Source organism: Cucurbita pepo, chromosome LG13 (genome assembly GCF_002806865.2).
Source record: "Cucurbita pepo subsp. pepo cultivar mu-cu-16 chromosome LG13, ASM280686v2, whole genome shotgun sequence".
Lineage (NCBI taxonomy): Eukaryota > Viridiplantae > Streptophyta > Magnoliopsida > Cucurbitales > Cucurbitaceae > Cucurbita > Cucurbita pepo.
Window position 1 is genome coordinate 8,816,064 of NC_036650.1, and position 18,995 is coordinate 8,835,058.

The 18,995-nt window shown below is 34.6% G+C and overlaps 3 protein-coding genes across 4 annotated transcripts in view; 2 read left to right on the top strand and 1 right to left on the bottom strand.

The window, feature by feature from the left end:
* The window catches only part of LOC111808423 (GRF1-interacting factor 3-like), an 81,275-nt gene that overhangs the window by 58,583 nt on the left and 3,697 nt on the right, over positions 1-18,995 (top strand). The window lies entirely within an intron of this gene.
* Positions 2,069-3,387, top strand: LOC111808424 (uncharacterized protein At5g01610-like). Its single transcript, XM_023694378.1, has 2 exons — positions 2,069-2,701; positions 2,843-3,387. The coding sequence occupies exons 1-2, from the start codon at positions 2,258-2,260 to the stop codon at positions 2,900-2,902; spliced, it is 504 nt and encodes a 167-aa protein (XP_023550146.1). The 5' UTR covers positions 2,069-2,257; the 3' UTR covers positions 2,903-3,387.
* Positions 11,025-17,614, bottom strand: LOC111808418 (fimbrin-2-like). The gene is made up of 14 exons (XM_023694368.1): positions 17,338-17,614; positions 16,994-17,164; positions 16,566-16,807; positions 16,306-16,477; positions 15,973-16,011; positions 15,709-15,777; positions 15,477-15,593; positions 14,862-15,073; positions 14,151-14,306; positions 13,733-13,932; positions 13,442-13,599; positions 12,677-12,773; positions 12,265-12,356; positions 11,025-11,230 (listed from the first exon to the last, which is right to left on the bottom strand). Exons 1-14 carry the CDS (start codon positions 17,422-17,424, stop codon positions 11,045-11,047), a joined length of 1,998 nt encoding a protein of 665 aa, XP_023550136.1. The 5' UTR covers positions 17,425-17,614; the 3' UTR covers positions 11,025-11,044.

Genomic DNA, 18,995 nt, shown 5'->3' on the forward strand with positions numbered 1-18,995 from the left:
AGACAAAACTATATTAATTATTGATGATAAATAATTAAAAGCCTCCAAACTTCAATCCTTTTGCCACCTTTCTTGTCTATTTCCCTTTATCTCTTAAGATTTGTTTTGGATTTGAGTAATTAATTGCATGCTATGATTATAAACGAAACGAACAGTAACGACCAAGCCCACCGCTAGTAGATATTGTCCGCTTTAGCCCATTACGTACCGTAGTCGGCCTCATAGTTTTAAAACCCTAAAACCCTTATAAGAAATGTTTCGTTTTCTTCTCCAAACGATGTGGGATCTCACATGGATGACCTCCAGGCCACATCCGACTGAAAAGGCATAGACTACACGACACAGTCGAGAATGTGACAATAATTGGGTATGAAACAGTGATCATTCAACCGGTGACTAGAAATCAAAATACCGATCGTCTATGATAGCTGTGAATATTTTTTGAAATTTAGCTAAAATATAAATTAGCTTAAAAATAATTCACGATACACGTCATGGATTAAATCGTTAAAAATATCGAATGGCTAAAAATGAACTTAAATAGAAAGAAAAAAAGGAAAAATAATAATTGTGATGTTAATTTGTTTGTTTGGTTCCTTATGATCATCCTAATAGGATAAGCATGGCGATAAGGGCCACAAAGCTTTTTCAACGATGCTTATCTGGCATTTGGATCACATTTTCCACGCGCTGACATGTCGCGCGTCATGTTAATATTTGTCAATTTTCCAGACGAGTGCCAGTTGGCATCCTCGGTGGAGTCCAGCTAATAACACTCTAATCCGTCTTCCACGCGCCACTCTTCATCTCCCTCCTCTTAAATTCTTATTTTTCAATTTTAATTCATTTTATAAAATAAAAATGTTTTATAAAAATATTAATGAAATGTGATAAAATTATCCATTAATTTTATCTATGAAAATTAATTATACACATAAAACAATTAAATTAATAAATATTTTTTTTTACAATTTTTTATAATTTTAAACTTTAATTTTAATTTTGCCTCTTTTCAAATTTTTATTTTTTTTAAATGTATATTATATAATTAATATTTAAATAAAAAGTAATAATTAATTATTTTTAATTATTTTTAATTTTTAAAAATTTAAAATATATCATTAATATTTAAAAAACCATTATATTCATTCATTTATTTGTTTTTATATAGTTCTTACATTTCAAGTATTGAAAAAAGAAAATAAATAATTTATTTTTAACACATTCATATTTTAATATTAATATTTATTTTAATATTCATTCCGTATTATTCAAATATATTAAAAAAACACACACACACACATGGAAGTGTAAAAGGAAAGCAATATGATTTTTGCAAGCAATATATTGCGTCTTCAATTAATAATTATTGACTTTTTTGGGGTATAAAAATGAATTTTGCATTTATTTTTTTAATAAAGGTAAAATTTTTATTTTCCAATTGAATAAAAATAAACGCAAATTGTTTATAATTTTTATTATTTAATTTTGATAAAATAAATATTTTTTTAAATAAAAAAGAAGGGACGCTATTAGGGTCATTAAGTATCAAACGGGATCTCAAATTTTAGTATGAATCCCGAGCCTGATTCATAACATTTTAAGTTTCATTAAAAATTTGTCTTATTTTTAAATAAAAAAAAATCAATTTTGATTATAGTGCAACCAAACAATTTTATTATTTAATTACTTATAAAATTAAAAAAAAGATATAATAATATTTTTATTAAAAGTATTTTTCTAAAAAATGCAAGAACAATTTTTTTAACACATAATTATTTTTTTTTTTTTAATTTAAATTTAAAATTTTAATAATTCAAAAACAAATTATATAAATATTATTAAAGCTCGACATATCATGTTAGTTAGAACACAAAAAATATGGCGTAGAATTTGGAGTTATAGTGAACAGATATATATATATATATATATATATATATATATGTGTATATGTATATGTATATATATATATATATATGTATATGTATATGTGTATATGTATATGTATATATATATATATATATGTATATGTATATGTATATGTGTATATATATATATATTCATAATTGAAGAATTGTTGTAATGACGACCCCACCCTTCTCTCTCACTCTTCGCCAATAATTGAAATCCACCATTCTTCTTCTTCTTCCTCTTGTTCTTCCTCTGCTCGCACTTTCAATCTCCATTGTTAATCTACTGCAGCTTTCTCTGAATTTCTCCACTACGCATTTTAGATTTCTCCTTTTCCTGCATCGCCATGCTCTTCCTCTTGTTCTTTTTCCTCTACTGCACCCCTTCAATGGCGGCGGAGCCTCGTGTGGTCATCACCTCTGATTCGAAGTCCATTTACGATGTTCTTTCAGCTCACGGCCTCCCCAAGGGTCTACTTCCCAAAGGTATTAGGGATTACGAATTCCATGAGGAGAGTGGGCGGTTCGTGGTGTTCTTGGATCGGGAGTGTAATGCGATGTTCGAGAATCAGCTGCATTACGAGACCAATGTTACGGGCACTTTGAGTTATGGTCAGATCGGTGCCTTGTCGGGGATTTCGGCTCAGGATCTCTTCTTGTGGTTTCCTGTTAAGGGCATTCGCGTCGACATTCCGAGCTCTGGTGTTATTTATTTTGACGTTGGTGTTGTTTTCAAGCAATTCTCTCAGTCCCTCTTCGAAACCCCTCCCGAATGCGTTTCGGCTTCCAAGGTCTTGATCTAGTTCTTCATTTTCTCCATTCTCTCTTTCATTACTGTATCATATATTGTATGGTTGTTTGGTTTCAACTTGATTCAATTTGTTAGAGCTTCGGCATTTGATTCAATTTGATTCAATTTGATTCATATGCAGAATCAACACAGGAAAATTGGGAACCAATTTGTTGAGTCAGGTTCAGTGAAAGTGGCTTGAAATTGCCATTGAAACAAAAGGAAAAAAAAGGCTCAAAGGAGGGAGGAATCCTGCTATTCATTGTATATGTCATCAAAGCATATATATTATGGTTCTTTACACATATCATTCAGAGCAGAGTCAGAGTCTGAGAATTTCTGGTTTGTGTGAGGAATTGGAAAGGAAGGAAGAAGGGGAAGAAGAAGCACATTTGGTTCGTAGAAATTTTTGTTTGGGGGGAGATTGCAGCAAGGTAGGTGGATTTCAGGTGAAAAATCTACACATTTCTATTCAATAATCTTCAGAAATTTTGGTGTATTGTTGTGAATATTATCATTATCATTATTGTTATTATTACAGTGGCTGTAATGATTTTGTTTCTTTTTTTGTCTGGAATGCAAATTCTCTGCAATAAACATGTCAAGAATAGAGTGTTTTCTTGGTTGTAAACCGATTTCTTGTTTGCCAATGAGTTCTATAATCTCATATCAGTGTTGCAATGGGAATTGTCATTCTTGTCAGCATTAGTAAAACATTTTCTGTGATAGATGTCTGAAACTTGATATAAGCAGTAGTTTTTGTGCTCATTTTCTAGCTTTTACTTCCTTTGTTTGTTTGTTTGTTTGCATGCAAAGTGATACTCAATGGCTTGCTTGACTATGAAAATGGGTAACAAAGTGATACTCAATCGCTTGTTTGACTATGAAAATGGGTAACTTAGTGATACTCAATGGCTTGCTTGGCTATGAAAATGGTATTTTACCGTAGTGTTTGAATGCTGTTGAGCCTCTTTCTTTGGTGATAGACCTACCTACCTAGATCAATTAGAGAGAGGTGTTGTGTAACCGCCCAAATCCACCGCTAGTAGATATTATCATATTTGGGCTTTCCCTTTCGAGCTTCTCTTCAAGATTTCTAAAATGCGTCTGCTTGGGCACACTCCTATAAAAGATGCTTTGTTCCCCTTTTCAACCAATGTAGGATCTCACAATCCATCCACTTTCGGGTCCGGTGTCCTCATTGGCCCTCTTCTACCTCCAATGTTATAAAACCACATGTTTTAGTTTCTCTCTTTCGGGTCCGGGGTCCGGTGTCCTCATTGGTCCGGTGTCCTCATTGGCCCTCTAAACCACATGTTTTAGTTTCTCTCTTCTACCTCCAATGTTATAAAACCGCTAGTTATACCATACTAACGTCCTTGAACGATTTCTTGAGTTTAGGCTAGCAAATTGCACCACTTCGTTCATCAAAGTGGAGATGGGTTTAGTATCACTTTTGAAATTAATTTCTTTATAGCCTTCCCCATTCATAAACACCTCCAAAAGAAGGTGTTTTTAGTGATAAGACCTAAATTAGTGCTTCTTTTAAACGTGCTTACTGTTGAACTTTGATGGTAGATTCATTTGAATCAGTTTGTGACTTAAAAGTTATGTTTATATCTTAGGATATAGATACTTCGATTGTTGTGAATGTTTGCTGAATCACCACACCTAAATGGGGGTGAGAGTTCTCTTATTTATAATCATTTTCAGGATACAGAAATATGGTAAATTACAAATAATATGGAAATAGTAATAAAAGGAAAGTATAATAAATGAATGCAATATATTTGCCTTTAATAAGAGGGCAAATATGGTAAAGGCAAATATCTAGATATTTGCCTTATAGTGAACGGTCAACTATCCTTAACACCCCCCCGCAAGCTGAGCGTCGGATTTGAACGAACGTAAAGCTTGGATCTGAAAAATTCAAAGAGAGGTCGAGAAATACTCTTTGTGAAGATGTCAGCAACTTGGAGATGAGAGGGTACATATTGTGTGTGAAGTTTGCCAGCGATAACAAGTTCTCGAAGAAAATGATAATCTAGTTCAACATGTTTGGCCCGCTTGTGAGAAACGGGATTAGAGCTCAAAAAAATAGCACTTTTGTTGTCACATAAGAGTAAGGGCTGCTGTGAAATAGGGACCTTGAGGTCATGCAAAAGATGCATAACCCAAAGAAGTTCAGCAGCGGTTGTGGCAAGAGCACGATACTCAGATTCACAGCTGGAGCGTGAGACAGTAGGTTGCTTTTTGGCACTCCAAGAAACCAGATTGTTACCAAGATAAATAGAATAGCCGGATGTAGAACGACGAGTATCGGGACAACCAGCCCAGTCAGCATCCGAATAAGCGACTAGCGTACTAGGAACAGTGGATGGACGAAAGGTAAGACCAAAGTGGAGTGTTCCTTTGACATAGCGAAGAATACGTTTGACAGCAAGAAAGTGATCTGCAGTAGGGGCATGCAAGAATTGACTGACAGAATTGACAGCATAGGCAATATCTGGACGCGTAATAGTCAAGTACTGAAGGGCGCCAACAAGAGATCTGTAGAGAGTAGGATCAGAGAAAGGAGAACCATCAGCAGTCAGGTGTTGAGAAACAACCATGGGAGTGTGAACTGGTTTGCTATCGAGCAACTGAGCACGAGTAAGAATATCTCGAGCATATTTTAACTGACTAATAAAGAGACCATCAGGAGTGGGTGAAGCTTCAAGACCAAGAAAGTAACTGAGAGAACCCAAATCTTTGGTAGCAAACTCAGAATGAAGCTTGCGAGTAAAGCTGTCAATAAGAGATGAGTTGTTGCCGGTAACAATAATGTCATCAACATAAAGAAGCAAATAGATAATGTTAGATTGCTGATGAAAGACAAAAAGGGACGTGTCAGCGCGACTGCAAGAAAACCCAAGTGTGAGAAGAAATGAGCTAAAACGCTGAAACCAAGCACGAGGAGCTTGCTTTAAACCATAGAGGGCTTTCTTTAATAGACAAACATGAGTGGGAAATCGATGATCAATATACCCAGGAGGTTGTTCCATATGAACACGTTCAATAAGAGTTCCATTGAGAAAAGCATTCTTGACATCAAGTTGTCGAAGAGGCCATTTATTTGTGACTGCAATAGAAAGCACAACACGGACAGTGGTAGCTTTGACAACCGGACTAAAAGTGTCAGTGTAGTCAAGACCAGGAACCTGAGTATAACCTTTGGCAACAAGACGAGCCTTGAAACGCTCGACAGATCCATCAGGCAAATATTTAATACGAAACACCCATTTAGAGCCCACGATGTTGGTGTTGGCAGGGCGAGGAACCAAAGTCCAAGTATCATTTTGTTGTAATGCTCGAATTTCTTCATCCATGGCAGCCACCCAAGCAGGATTCTTAGCCGCAGATTTGAATCCTTTTGGCTCAGTGGATGCAAGAAGAGCAGAAAGAAGTCCAGATGAGCCCAAAATACCAAGATTTGCTGGATGACGAGTCTTGAATATACCAGCTTTGGCTCGTGTGATCATAGGATGAGTGCCCAAAGAAGAGAAATCAACAGGAGGTTCAATAGAGGTCGAATTAGAAGTCGAGGGTGGCAAAGTGGAACCTGCAAGAGAAGTATCAACCTGCACAGACTCATCTACAAGGTCAGAACAAATATCACATGGGGATGAACTGGATCGAGGAGTTTGCGGTGATGAAGTGGTAGGGGGGGATGAATCAATATGATGAAAATGTGGTTCTAAGAAATTTGAAATAGGAATAGAGGAAAGAGGTTGGGTCTGGGAGCTAGGGATAGCAGGAAAGTGGGTTTCATCAAATTGAGCATGACAGGTGATATATAGCTTAGTGGTGGCCGGATCAAGACAGCGGAACCCTTTATGAGCAGGACTATAACCCAAAAAAATACAAGGAATGCTGCGGGGAGAAAGCTTGTTAGGCACATAATCACGCAAATAAGGATAAACACGACAACCAAAGGGATGAAAATTGTCATAATGTGGAGTGTAGCCATAAAGGAGTTCAAAGGGTGACTTACCTCCAAGAAGTGGAGTAGGCAACCGGTTGATAATATAAGCTGCAGTGCTGAAGGCGTCAACCCAAAAACGAGAAGAAAGATGAGAGTGAAAGAGAAGGGCCAAGCCAGTCTCAGTCACATGACGATGTTTTCTCTCAGCACGACCATTTTGAGCAGGTGTATATGGACAAGAGAGTTGATGGTGGATGCCAGAATTACGTAAATGAGTTTTGAAACAAGTACTAGTAAATTCGGTACCACCATCGCTTTGAAATACCTTGATACGAGAAGAATATTGATTTTCCACAAATTTTTGAAATTGAAGAAAAATATCAAAAAAATCAGATTTAAATTTTAAAGGGTAAAACCAAGTGAATCGAGAATAATCATCAATAAAAATAACATAATAAAGGAAACCCGAATTTGATTTGACGGGAGAAGGACCCCAAAGATCACAATGAATAAGATCTAACACATGAGACGACCTACGTTCATTGCGGGAATAAGGCAATCGATGACTTTTCGCAAGCTGACAAGTATTACATAATGATGGAGAAGGCAATAAAGACGTAAGAGAAAGATGACCTTTTCTATTTAAAAAAGAAATAACAGAATGATTCACATGACCTAGACGAGCATGCCATAAATCATATGAAGCACGTAAAGATTTGTTTCTAAGGGCTGAAATAAAAGCAGAGTTGCCGCGCTCCAGCACATATAGCCCTCCATCTCTTTTACCGGTTGCCACCACCCTTCCTGTTTGACGATTCTGGATAGTAATAAGATTATTAGTAAATGTAACGGAGAGAGGAAAATCAGACGTTAATTTACTTATGGAAAGAAGATTTTTAGTGAGGTGAGGGACAACCAAGACATCTAACAAGTGAATATTTGGAACAGGAGAAAGAGTACCGGTGTGGGTAATGGGTAGGGATGCACCGTTTCCTACAATCACAGAGTCCTTACCCGTGTAATTTTTAGACTGATCCAAAATAGATGGGTCGGCAGTCATATGGGCCGAAGCTCCAGTGTCCAGAAACCAATCAGCAGTATCGGGTCCAGCAATAGAACATGACGTGTTAAAGGCTTCAGCAAGGTGAGCATGAGAAGAATCAGGTCGAACATACCGTTGGTTGCAGCGGTCAGCATAATGGCCCTCTTTGCGGCATATTTGGCAGTGAGGTGGTCGACGACCTTGACTTGAGTGGGTTCGTCCTCGATTAAAAGAGTTGTTTTTGTGAGAATAAGAACGACCTCGCTGGTTGGTAAAGGAAGCAGGGTGGCTTCCATGGGTGCGACCACGATTAGTGACTGTGAATGCTGTAGGAGTGGAGTTAGAGGACTCAAGGGAGAGCTGAAACAACTCAAAACTTTCAGCTTTAGAGACTAAATCTGCAAAACAGGGGATAGAGGTGAGAGCCATCTGAGCAGTAGAAAAAGCTGAAAATTCGGTGCCGAGTCCACGAAGGAACCAGTGCACTTTATCAATGTCCTCGACCGGTCTGCCGATGGCATGAAGTTGGTCACAAATTTTTTTGAAGGCACGGGCATACTCAGCAACAGGTTTGGTGCCACGTTTCATCAACTGCAAGTCATCCTTGAGTCTCAGTTCACGAGCTTTCGACTGATGGCTGAACGTAGTTTCCAACGCAAGCCAAACATCACGTGCAGTAGAGAGACCAACGACAACAGCCATGGCTTCCTCAGTGAGAGAGGAGAGCAGGAGACAGAGAAGTCGTTGATCGGCTGCTCTCCATGCCAAATATTTGGGGTTGAGTGTTGAAGAGGTTTCTGGTTCAAAGCGAGGTGGTGGAACCATAGTTCCATCGACATAGCCCAGCATGTCTTGACTCTCAAGGAGAGGGAGAAGTTGGCTTTTCCAAAGAAGATAATTGGAGGAAGAAAGTTTGATGGTGATCATATGGATTAGAGTATTGAAAGGAAGAAGATGATAAGAAGATTCGGAAGCCATAGAGAAGAAAGGATCAGGTTGTTAAACCGAAAGGGCTCTGATACCATGTGAATGTTTGCTGAATCACCACACCTAAATGGGGGTGAGAGTTCTCTTATTTATAATCATTTTCAGGATACAGAAATATGGTAAATTACAAATAATATGGAAATAGTAATAAAAGGAAAGTATAATAAATGAATGCAATATATTTGCCTTTAATAAGAGGGCAAATATGGTAAAGGCAAATATCTAGATATTTGCCTTATGTTTATATCTTAGGATATAGATACTTCGATTGTATTATTCAATGATTACATATTGAGTTAATTTCTGACCTATTCGAAAATTTTATTGAAATCTTTTTAAAGTATAGTGATCGATGAAAGTTTGAAATTCTCGACCAATAGAAAACCTGACACGTAGCGTAAATAGAAGCTCTTGTAAAGGATTAGAGGTTAAAAAAGTAATGAATTCATGCCCAAAAAGCATGGAAGTGTTAATTTTTTGCTTCTTTATTTGACTGTGAAGTCTATATCAAGACTTGTGTGGTGTTCATCTCTATATGGCTAAAAGGCTTGACTGCTCAACAACTCCACCAAACATGAAGTGATGAAATCTCTCTCTCTCTCTCTCTCTCTCTCTCTCTCTCTCTCTCTCTCTCTCTCTCTCTCTCTCTCTCTCTCTCTCATTTTCTCCTCTTATGTGTCATGATGTTATTGTTGTAATTTTGTTAAACATGTTGGGCATTAATTCAACAGTAATGTGTTTTATGGATGAGACAAATTTTAGACAAAATCATGGCGTTTGATGCAAATAATGCTTAAAGTTGGGTTGGATGTATAAATATGAATATGTCCAGGGACTGTATGATGCCAACAACCAAAGGCTCTTTCTTATTTTCTATGGAGGGCTTACAAATTAATTTTCATTTTGGAAGTTTGCTGTCATAGTCGTACAAATAATAATATTGCAATTTCTGGGTACGTTTGGTTGGATTGGATTAAACTTTGTTGATATTTTCTAGATTATAAAAAGATCGATGGATTAAACTTTGTTGATATTTTCTAGATTATAAAAAGATCGATGAATATAACAAAAATATCAGTAAAATATTACATACGTGGTCTTAATTTTAATACTTTGAAATTTTTATTTAAAAGAGTTAAATATCTCATATCCAAGATTGGAACTAAAATTTGAAATCGAGAATCCTCACTTAATAGTCTCAACATTCTTGTACGAGTTTCTTGTGATTTAAACATATTAATTTGTGAATAGACGTTTCTTGTGATTTAAACATATTACTTTGTAAATAGACTATTCTCAAGTACTTCTTAAATAAATTTTCAAGAGATCATCCAACATAAAATTGTTCTAAACCACGGATATTAGTTTTGAAATTTCTACATGGCACCGAAAGGGTTAATGTACATGTATCAACTATCAATTATATTAAAGCTTTTTTAAACATAATTTTATATCATTAGAATCAATCTCCTTTCGAGTATGATTTTAGTCATCCATGTACCCTTCATTTACTAGGTGTCACAATCTATAAAATATAATATTCATGTACTTTTCATTTACTTGAGCGTCACAATGTATAACACATAAAATTTATATGCTCTTCATTTACTCAAGCATCACATTCTATAACACATAAAATTCATGTACCTTTCATTTACTCGAGCGTCACATTCTATAGCACATAAAATTCATGTACCTTTCATTTACTCGAGCGTCACATTCTATAACACATAAAATTCATGTCCCTTTCATTTACTCGAGCGTCACATTCTATAACACATAAAATTCATTTCCCTTTCATTTACTCGAGCGTCACATTCTATATAACACATAAAATTCATGTACCCTTCGTTTATTCGAGCGTCACAATCTATAACACAGAAAATTCATGTACCCTTCATTTACTCGAGCGTCACAATCTATAACACAGAAAATTCATATACCCTTCATTTACTCAAGCATTACAATCTATAAACATAAAATTCAAGCTAATTTGACACATTGGTAGTCACCTCGATTGCAATATATATATATAAAAAATAAAAATAAGGTAGGGATCGTACAAAAAAATGCAGTAATAATAGAGATACAGTATGGGTGAAGAAGCATTCAAAATGCAAAGATTGGTTGAAAAATAACCGTTGGGGGAGAGAACTAAAAAACTATTCACAGATCACAGCTTCTGCAGCAAGCAGAAAAAATTTCCTTTTAAAAAACACTTTGGTTTTCTTCCTATAATTACTTACCCATTTGCCACTACACATATTCTTTTGCAATCACAAATTCCAATTGAAAATTAAACAACTAAAAAAATGTAATCATCATTNCTTCTTTTTTTTTTTTTTTTTTGTTTAGATATTACCATTTTCATCTGCTGATGACTCGGAGGCTGAGTCATCTGTTGTGGAAGTGGAAATGACCTCTGATTGGATGCTGTTTTCGCTGTCTGAACACACCGATGCTTTATCATCGCCCCGTTGTTTCAAGAACCAATACATGATACTTGCAGTTAAGGTGAGGATCATCTTTTGATTCACCTAATAATAATTAGTACACAAACAAAAAATTCAATACTATATCTATATTAACATCCGGTAATTTTAGAGAAATGGTGGGAGATTTAACCCAACAACTTATAAATCCTACAAAGAAAATTATTTAAACCATATTTATCTAAAATATTAAATAGTAGGAAATTAATGCTGTAGTTGAGCTTCCTCTATCACGTCATTCTTTTAACAGTTTGTTAAGGTTAATGGCCTAATGTTAATAACATTTTATGTTTTTACGAAAAGCATTAAATTGTTGGGACCTAGGCAATATAATATTATAACAAAAATATATTCTTATTATATTGGGTTCCACCTCTCTTTTTTTCTTTTTCTTTTTTTGGTTCAACAAACTTTGAGATCTTGATGGGATTATTACTTCTCCAATAGTTTGTTCATTAATTATGAGGAGGATTGTTGGGAGTGAGTCCCAAGTTGATTAATTTAGGAATGATCGTAGGTTTATAAGTAAAGAAATATATTTCTATTGGTACGAGACCTTTTGGGGAAGCCCAAAGCATAACCATGAGAGTTTATGCTCAAAGTGGACAATATCATACCATTGTGGAGAGTCATGATTTCTAACATCGTATCACAGTCATGTCTTAAACTTAGCCATGACAATAGAATTCTCAAATATCGAACAAAAATTGTAAGCCTTGGAGGTGTACTCACAAAGTGACTAAAGTGTCGAACAAAGGGTGTACTTTGTTCGAGGGAGGCTTATAGTGTACTTTGTTCGAGGGGAGGATTGTTGAGGATTGTTGGGAGTGGGAGTGAGTCCCAAGTTGGTTAATTTAAGAGATGATCGTGGGTTTATAAGTAAAGAATACATCTCCATTGGTATGGTCTTTTGGAGAAGCCGAAAGCAAAGCCACGAGAGTTTATGCTTAAAGTGGACAATATCATACCACTGTGGAGAGTCATGATTTCTAATTCATTCATTTTCATTTTTTCTCAATAGATAGAAAAAGAAAAAAGAAAAAAAAAACTGAGTTAAAAGAAAAGGTTCAGTTGAGTACCTCAGTGATGTCTTCAGGAAGCAAAAATATGGAACATCCAAGCTTCCTCGCAATGCTAATGATGTAAGTTGCGTTCATCTTTTTCTCCTCGTCTATGGTCGTGATGATTAAAGGAAAAGAGCAAAATATTAGAAAATGGTGGACACGTGGGGATGTCTTTTCCTTAATATATCAAACAACGTTGCGAATTTAAAAGATATCTACAAAATCTTTATGTTTTCTGTCATGAATTTGAACAGCTGTATAAATCAAACCTTAGTGTTGATAGAGAAGTTCATGTTTGATCTAACTTTAAAAAACAAATTCATTTGTAAAACATAAAATCTTTGTCGTATTTTAGATAGCAAAAAGTTTCAGAAGATTCATTTTTATTTACTATGTAACATAATGCATCATAAAAGCAATAGCATACCGGTGATTCCTTTGGTAACAAGACTCCAATTGACAACTCTTGGTTGCACCGAACTAAGAAGCTCCAGGAAAAATGTTCCATTCGACAAACTTTTGTCCTATAGATGGCATATTATGAATATAACAATAAGTGATTGAGTATCATCAATAACGGCATTAAATCAAAATATCTTTGAACTCTTTTTTATTTTCAAGATAAAAGGATCAGAGGTTTGTTCATTGAAAACAATTAATGTTTCAATCGTAGTTTAGTATTTGTACTTCCATACTATATATTTATTAGCCCCTCAATTTTTAAATGCTATCTAAGGTGGTAAATTTCATTAATTGTTCAAAAATCAAAATTGTTTTAGAACCTAACACTTAACCTAATGTACTATAAACATTTGTCTGGGTATACATTCATTAAAAATCTGAATAAAAAATTTGTTAATGCTAACTTGCTAGCCACTAAATTGTTCTTTTTTTTGTGTAATGTTCCAAAACTAATACAATATGTTGAAAGTTTATGGATTAAAATATAGTAAAAAAACACCCCCCGAGAACAAAATAGAACAAGTAAACAAATAATTAAACTTTGAATAAAAAAAGAAGAAGAAATAATCAAACTTCATCATTTAAAACTTAATAATCATGTGCACTTCTAAAGAAATAATCATAACTCTGCATCCAAAAGCTCTAATCAGCACTAATCTGACTATCTGAGATAATTGAAATATTGGAATCTAAGGTCTTTCAAAAAGAACCATGTATAAAGAAACAGTACCTTAAAACTATCCATGCGACACTGGCTTCCAGAACTTCTGACTTTGTTATTTGCCCATTGCAAAATATCAGCATCAGTGATTTCCTTTCCAAAGGAGTGGAATCTTAAGTTTTTTAGAAGTTGAAGGATGTTGTATCTCATCAATTGCCACAAGTAAGCTGAAAAGAAAGCCAAAAACCTTTATCTAAGAGTATGTTAAGCCAAAAATTCTTGAATATATGTCAAACTATGTTGAAAAATCATCTGTGGTAATTATGTCTGTGTAACAGATGACAAAATTGACTGGCTTACCCAATATCAATTTTTTATTCCCTTGCACGATATCATTTCCAGCAATATTAACCAAAGAGAACTTCAATTGCTTCCCTATTTTGACAACTTGGTTGCAGTTTTCTACTTTTCTAAATGGCATTTTAATGGGAGGCTTATTTGCAATCTTCCAATTAACAATTCCTGGGGACACCTTGTCTAGCGTCTCAAGAAGAATCCACCTGAAAAGTAAAGGGAAAAAATATTTCTTTCACTGTTAATATTATTATTTGTTGGCAATATTTTCGAAAACGAAATTTCTTCGGTGTTGAAAAATCAAGGATTCCGAGATTTACTCTGATATGGTACACTAACTCGAAAGAACAATCAAGTAAATAATATTTTATCCTATTTTAGGTCAAGATAAAATGATGTAGGTAGTGATAAAAATAAAATTTACCCATTTCTAAGATCCTCAAAGACATTATTGATATAACTTGAGTGCCCCATGCTATTTATCCATAAACGGAATGCTCCCTCTTCTCTGGAAATTTGAGAGTCATCTGGCATAGTCTCTAGAAAAGATATCTGCTTTGTCTGCGTAGATAGCCCATTCCTACAAAATATGGTAAATAGCATCAACATTTTAACGATACTAGAAAGGAAACAAGAAGGTATAAAGCGAGCATGCGACAACAAATAAAAAATTGAAGTCTAGTTAAGAGGAAGTTAATGGAACCAAAAAAATAAAAAGACATACTGAAGTCCAAATTACAGGTTATTTTAAATAGAATTTGGTTATTCATCCTCCACTTGTCCCAAAAGCCTTTTCAATCCACAATCTTTAATATACCAACAAAGTATGTGTGCATTTAGTAGCATATCCACAGATAAATAGTTACATGTGTGCATTTAGTAGCATATCCACAGATAAATAGTTACATGACATGTGCCTTTTGTTGGTATATACGCACGTATAGCATGCATGTCAGAACTTAATTTTGCATTCATGTCATGTTTATATGTCTATTTAGCAGAAAAGCACAAAATAAACTAGCACGGTCTCGCATAGCTCTAGAATGAACTTTCACCAGAGAAAATAATGCATAGAACTGGATTGTACAAATAAGAACCATATGCAGCTCTGCTTAAGGATTAGATTTTTTCTCACCTATGCTGAAAGATGTGAGCAACGAAAGCGAGGTTCAAATTTGGTGAACCTTCCACAATATCTCTAGCTGTGAGATATCTTTTGCAACCCATCTTATCTGCATGTTCAAGGACCAACTTTGCTCGTTCTAAAGGATCTTTCACTGTCAATATTGATGGATTACTGTGCTCAGGTGCAAGAACTTTTAAAAGGTAAGCATATGCTTCTGCATCCTGCAGGACAGATATCTCACATGTTCAAGAAATAAAAAGCAAACTATAGAGGGAAAATAAAAATATACACTATTTATATTTCATGCTCTGGTATGGATCTTTGAATATCCTACTAGAAAATATTAAATGCGAACTTCTTTAGCAGCATAATGTACTAGTAATCAAACAGAAATACTGCTTTCAAATGCCCTACAGGTTGATACCAACAGCTTCCAATTGAGATTGGAAAGATAACTGTACGAGTTATGCATAAGAGCTATAAATTAACAGTAATGTCAACTCTTAAATTTGCAAGCGTAGATCAAGTAACCAAGTTAGATCAGTATTATAGTACAGAGAAAATATTGAACAAGTCTTAAAATAAGAAATATTTTTAAATAAAGATGCTTAGCATCATTTCTACCTTTATGTCAGAAGAGAAGTTTGTAACTGTCTTTTTGTATCCTCCTTTCTTAAGTTGAAAATTCATCCACCTCAATAATATCTTTTCTGGAGGTAGGCTCATCAACTCTTCCACGTCCTGGCAGTTAGAGAATTCAATAATGTCTTCCAAATAATCTGCTGCTAAAAGATTTGTAGAAGTAAAACTTTCTGTAACAGAGCATACTATATAATTCAAAGGCCATCATCATTACCTTACTATCACCAACCAACTCCACCAACTGAGGGGTCTTTTTGAGGTTGAGGTCTGCCAATAATTGTATCTGGTACGATAACCATTAGGACAAGTGAATTAATCAAAACATTAAACTTGCAAGTGTTTAACACAGAAAAGTAATGATAATCAATCTATGGTAAACACCAGTGTAAACAATATAATGTTAGAAGTTTCTATACATATAAATTATTATTAATTTAAAAAAAAAACATAATGTTAAAGGCTCGTCGCAGCATTTTACCTTAATAATCTGAGATATAAGTCCAAGTACAAGATGCCGCTGCAAATGAAAATGGATAATTTAGAACTCTTACCGATCAGTAAATTTGTAAAAGTTACTCAGAAGACCATTCCAAAGTAACGAAATTTTCTGATAATTTAGAACTCATACCGATCATTAATCTGTATAGCTTCCAACATACGGATTAATCATCTTAAAATGGTACTATTTCGTTAATTCATCCCATTAACCAATAATTTCTTGCTAAATATTCGAAGTTGAATGGTATGGAAAATGTAGTAGAAATAATTTCTTGACTGTGTTTATTATGGTAGCAAAGGGAAATATGCATACCCTTCCTTCAATAAAATCCTGTGTTCCAATATTTACTACGGTACATCCAATGGCCTTGGCAGAGTTGAGGCAAAGTGTATGATTTTCATTTCTTTCCCAAGGATTAAGCACAGCCTTGGTATTGATTGCACGATCATCAATAGTTCCAGGAACTGCCACATTGATGAGTTTACTGTATTCACCAATAACAGAATTTGTCATTGTTATCGAATCCAATCAAGTTAAGAATAAAGGTATCTGAAAAGAGAAAGAGAACTTACCAGAGAAGAACTCCGTCCTTCGCAATCTCGAATAGATTGTTCGTGGAAGGGTCTATGGGGAGGTATCTCTTAAGAAATTTATCTTGTGAAAGGTAATTGTTGATATGTGCGACATAAGATGCCTTCTCCGATTCGCTAATTGTATGAAGCAAAGTAGTGGTGGCGGCCTTGAGAAACGCCGATGAATTTTTCGCACCACTTCCAGTTCTAGCACTTGCATGAGCTTGCAATTTCAGATAAACCTACCATGTTTATAAAACAATCATCAAATGATACATCCGAATTTCCGTTTCTTTCTTTTCAACATTTTCGTCGGAAATTATTTTAGATATATTGGACATGAACATCATCTCACAGTCCCTCTCTATCTCTCAAAACCAAACAAAGAAAAACAGAAGAGAGTGTAAAACAAGGTTAATACAGCATACTTTAAGGAAGAATTCGTAATCGACTTCATCATCCTGATTCTGATACAAATCTTGAATAAAGGAAGCTCTCTCTTTCTCCGTAAGATTCTCCCCGACAACTTTAAGCCTCGACATCTTGGAAGCCAAGTCTCCAAGCGTAAGCCTCCCGTTCTCTCTCTTCATACTCATATACTGCAAAGTCGAATCAGATCCAAACCACAACACTAAGAACCAATCATCTCAACACTAAAACAGCCAAAACATACACCAAAAACGAATCCAGAATGCCAGAGAGCACAAAACAAAAGGCACCAGAACTCACACACAAGAAGAATGAAAAAAAAAGAAGGAGAGAAGTAACATACATGAGACTTGAGGCTCCGGAGCTCGACTTGAGTGAACTGATTCTGGAGCCATGGATCTGAGACGAGAACGCCAACGTAGCCCGACATGGCTCCGGTTTCAGTGATGATACTGATAACAATTCTCCTGCTTCTTCCTCAGAAATCAGAGAATGGAAGAAGAAGAAGAAGAAGAAGAAGAAGAAGAAGAATGGCGAATGGCGATGGTAGGCCAAAGCTTGGAAGCTGTCAGAATTTCAAAGTTTGTTAGGGGAGGAGAAAGAAAGAATTCAAATAATGACTTCACTGTCCTCATTTCACTTTCTCTCTCCATATATTAAAATAAATAAATAAAAAAGAAAGAAGCAACAAAGAAGTGAGCGTTGTACTCAAGCTGGGCCACTGTTGTCGTTTAAATTATTATTATTATTATTATTATTATTATTATTATTATTATTATTATTATTATTATTATTTTCCTGCTGTTATTTATTGTGACTAAAATACCCTTCCAAACGGCTAAATAAACCCTCCAATTTTGACGTCTTATTTGTTTTTATTCGTTATTCAAAATTTTCAAATACCATGCCTTTATTTAGTCTTACGTTTTGATATATATATCACAAATTTCAAATATTATAGGTCACCCGTCCTCTTGAATTGTGTCGTTTTTTACCTACATAGAATGTCGTGTGCTAGCCCAAACTAGTCCGACGAGAGTAACAAGGTTGACTTTAGCAGCCTCCTTGGACCATACCCGCTCTACACTCTCATTTCAAGTTATGTACGTTAATTATGAATCTACAAGAAACAACAACTGTGAACTACCGTGTTTCGTTAAGAAGATGATTTGCAGCTGAAATGAGATGGCAGCTTCCGTCCGAGACTTCGAGCTATTGTGAGAAAAAACGTCTTTAACCCAATTTTTATAGTCGAATAGGTCAGTTGTATCTAATTTTGACTTAAAGTTGAATGATAAGTAAATAGTTAATCCCAATTAAATAACTAGTACCATTATCAATGCATAATCAAATACAAATAATCATCCTTTTATCCCAATTAAATAAAAGAAAATATAAAATTTATTTATTTAAAAAAAAATCCTATTTTGACAAATTATTGTGGGAAATAATTCAAAAATATTATCAACATTATTAATTATCTCTATCAGAAGAATTATTATTGTGGAAGGATGCTTTTTTAAAGAAAATAATGATGGAAGGATTTAAATTAAATTATTGATAAAAAAAAAAGTAAATAATTAGGGAGTTCAATAAATAAAGGACACGTGTCTATTTTCTTTGAAACTCTCTCACTACAAGTACAATTTATATAATAATAATAATTAATAAATAAATAAATAAATATATATATATAGAGAGAGAGAGGTAAGAGTAATTATTATAACAATCCTTTAATTATTTTTATTTTTATAAAAATGAAAATGAGAATGTTAATTAGTTGAGATAAGATAAATTATTCATTCAAGGTCGAAATTACGAAAATAACCTTGGCGTGAAACTTACAAGAACACTGGAGCAAGAAATGAAAGATAGACACGTGTCAGTGGCAAAAATAAAATTCAAATTTCAAATTTCAAATTTTACGTCAAAAGAAAAAGGGCAGCTTCGTCATTTAATATGGCGGCAAAGTTGTATGAGAAATTTGACAAGTTCGTTTTG

Excerpts from the sequence above, each read along its gene's own strand:
- LOC111808424 (XM_023694378.1), top strand. The coding sequence starts at position 2,258 with ATGCTCTTCCTCTTGTTCTTTTTCCTCTACTGCACCCCTTCAATGGCG. Across the intron at positions 2,702-2,842 it reads AATGCGTTTCGGCTTCCAAG|AATCAACACAGGAAAATTGG; the intron begins GTCTTGATCTAG and ends ATTCATATGCAG.
- LOC111808418 (XM_023694368.1), bottom strand. The coding sequence starts at position 17,424 with ATGTCGGGCTACGTTGGCGTTCTCGTCTCAGATCCATGGCTCCAGAAT. Across the intron at positions 17,165-17,337 it reads TCCGGAGCCTCAAGTCTCAT|TATATGAGTATGAAGAGAGA; the intron begins GTATGTTACTTC and ends TCGACTTTGCAG. Across the intron at positions 16,478-16,565 it reads AAGGACGGAGTTCTTCTCTG|TAAACTCATCAATGTGGCAG; the intron begins GTAAGTTCTCTT and ends TGGTGAATACAG.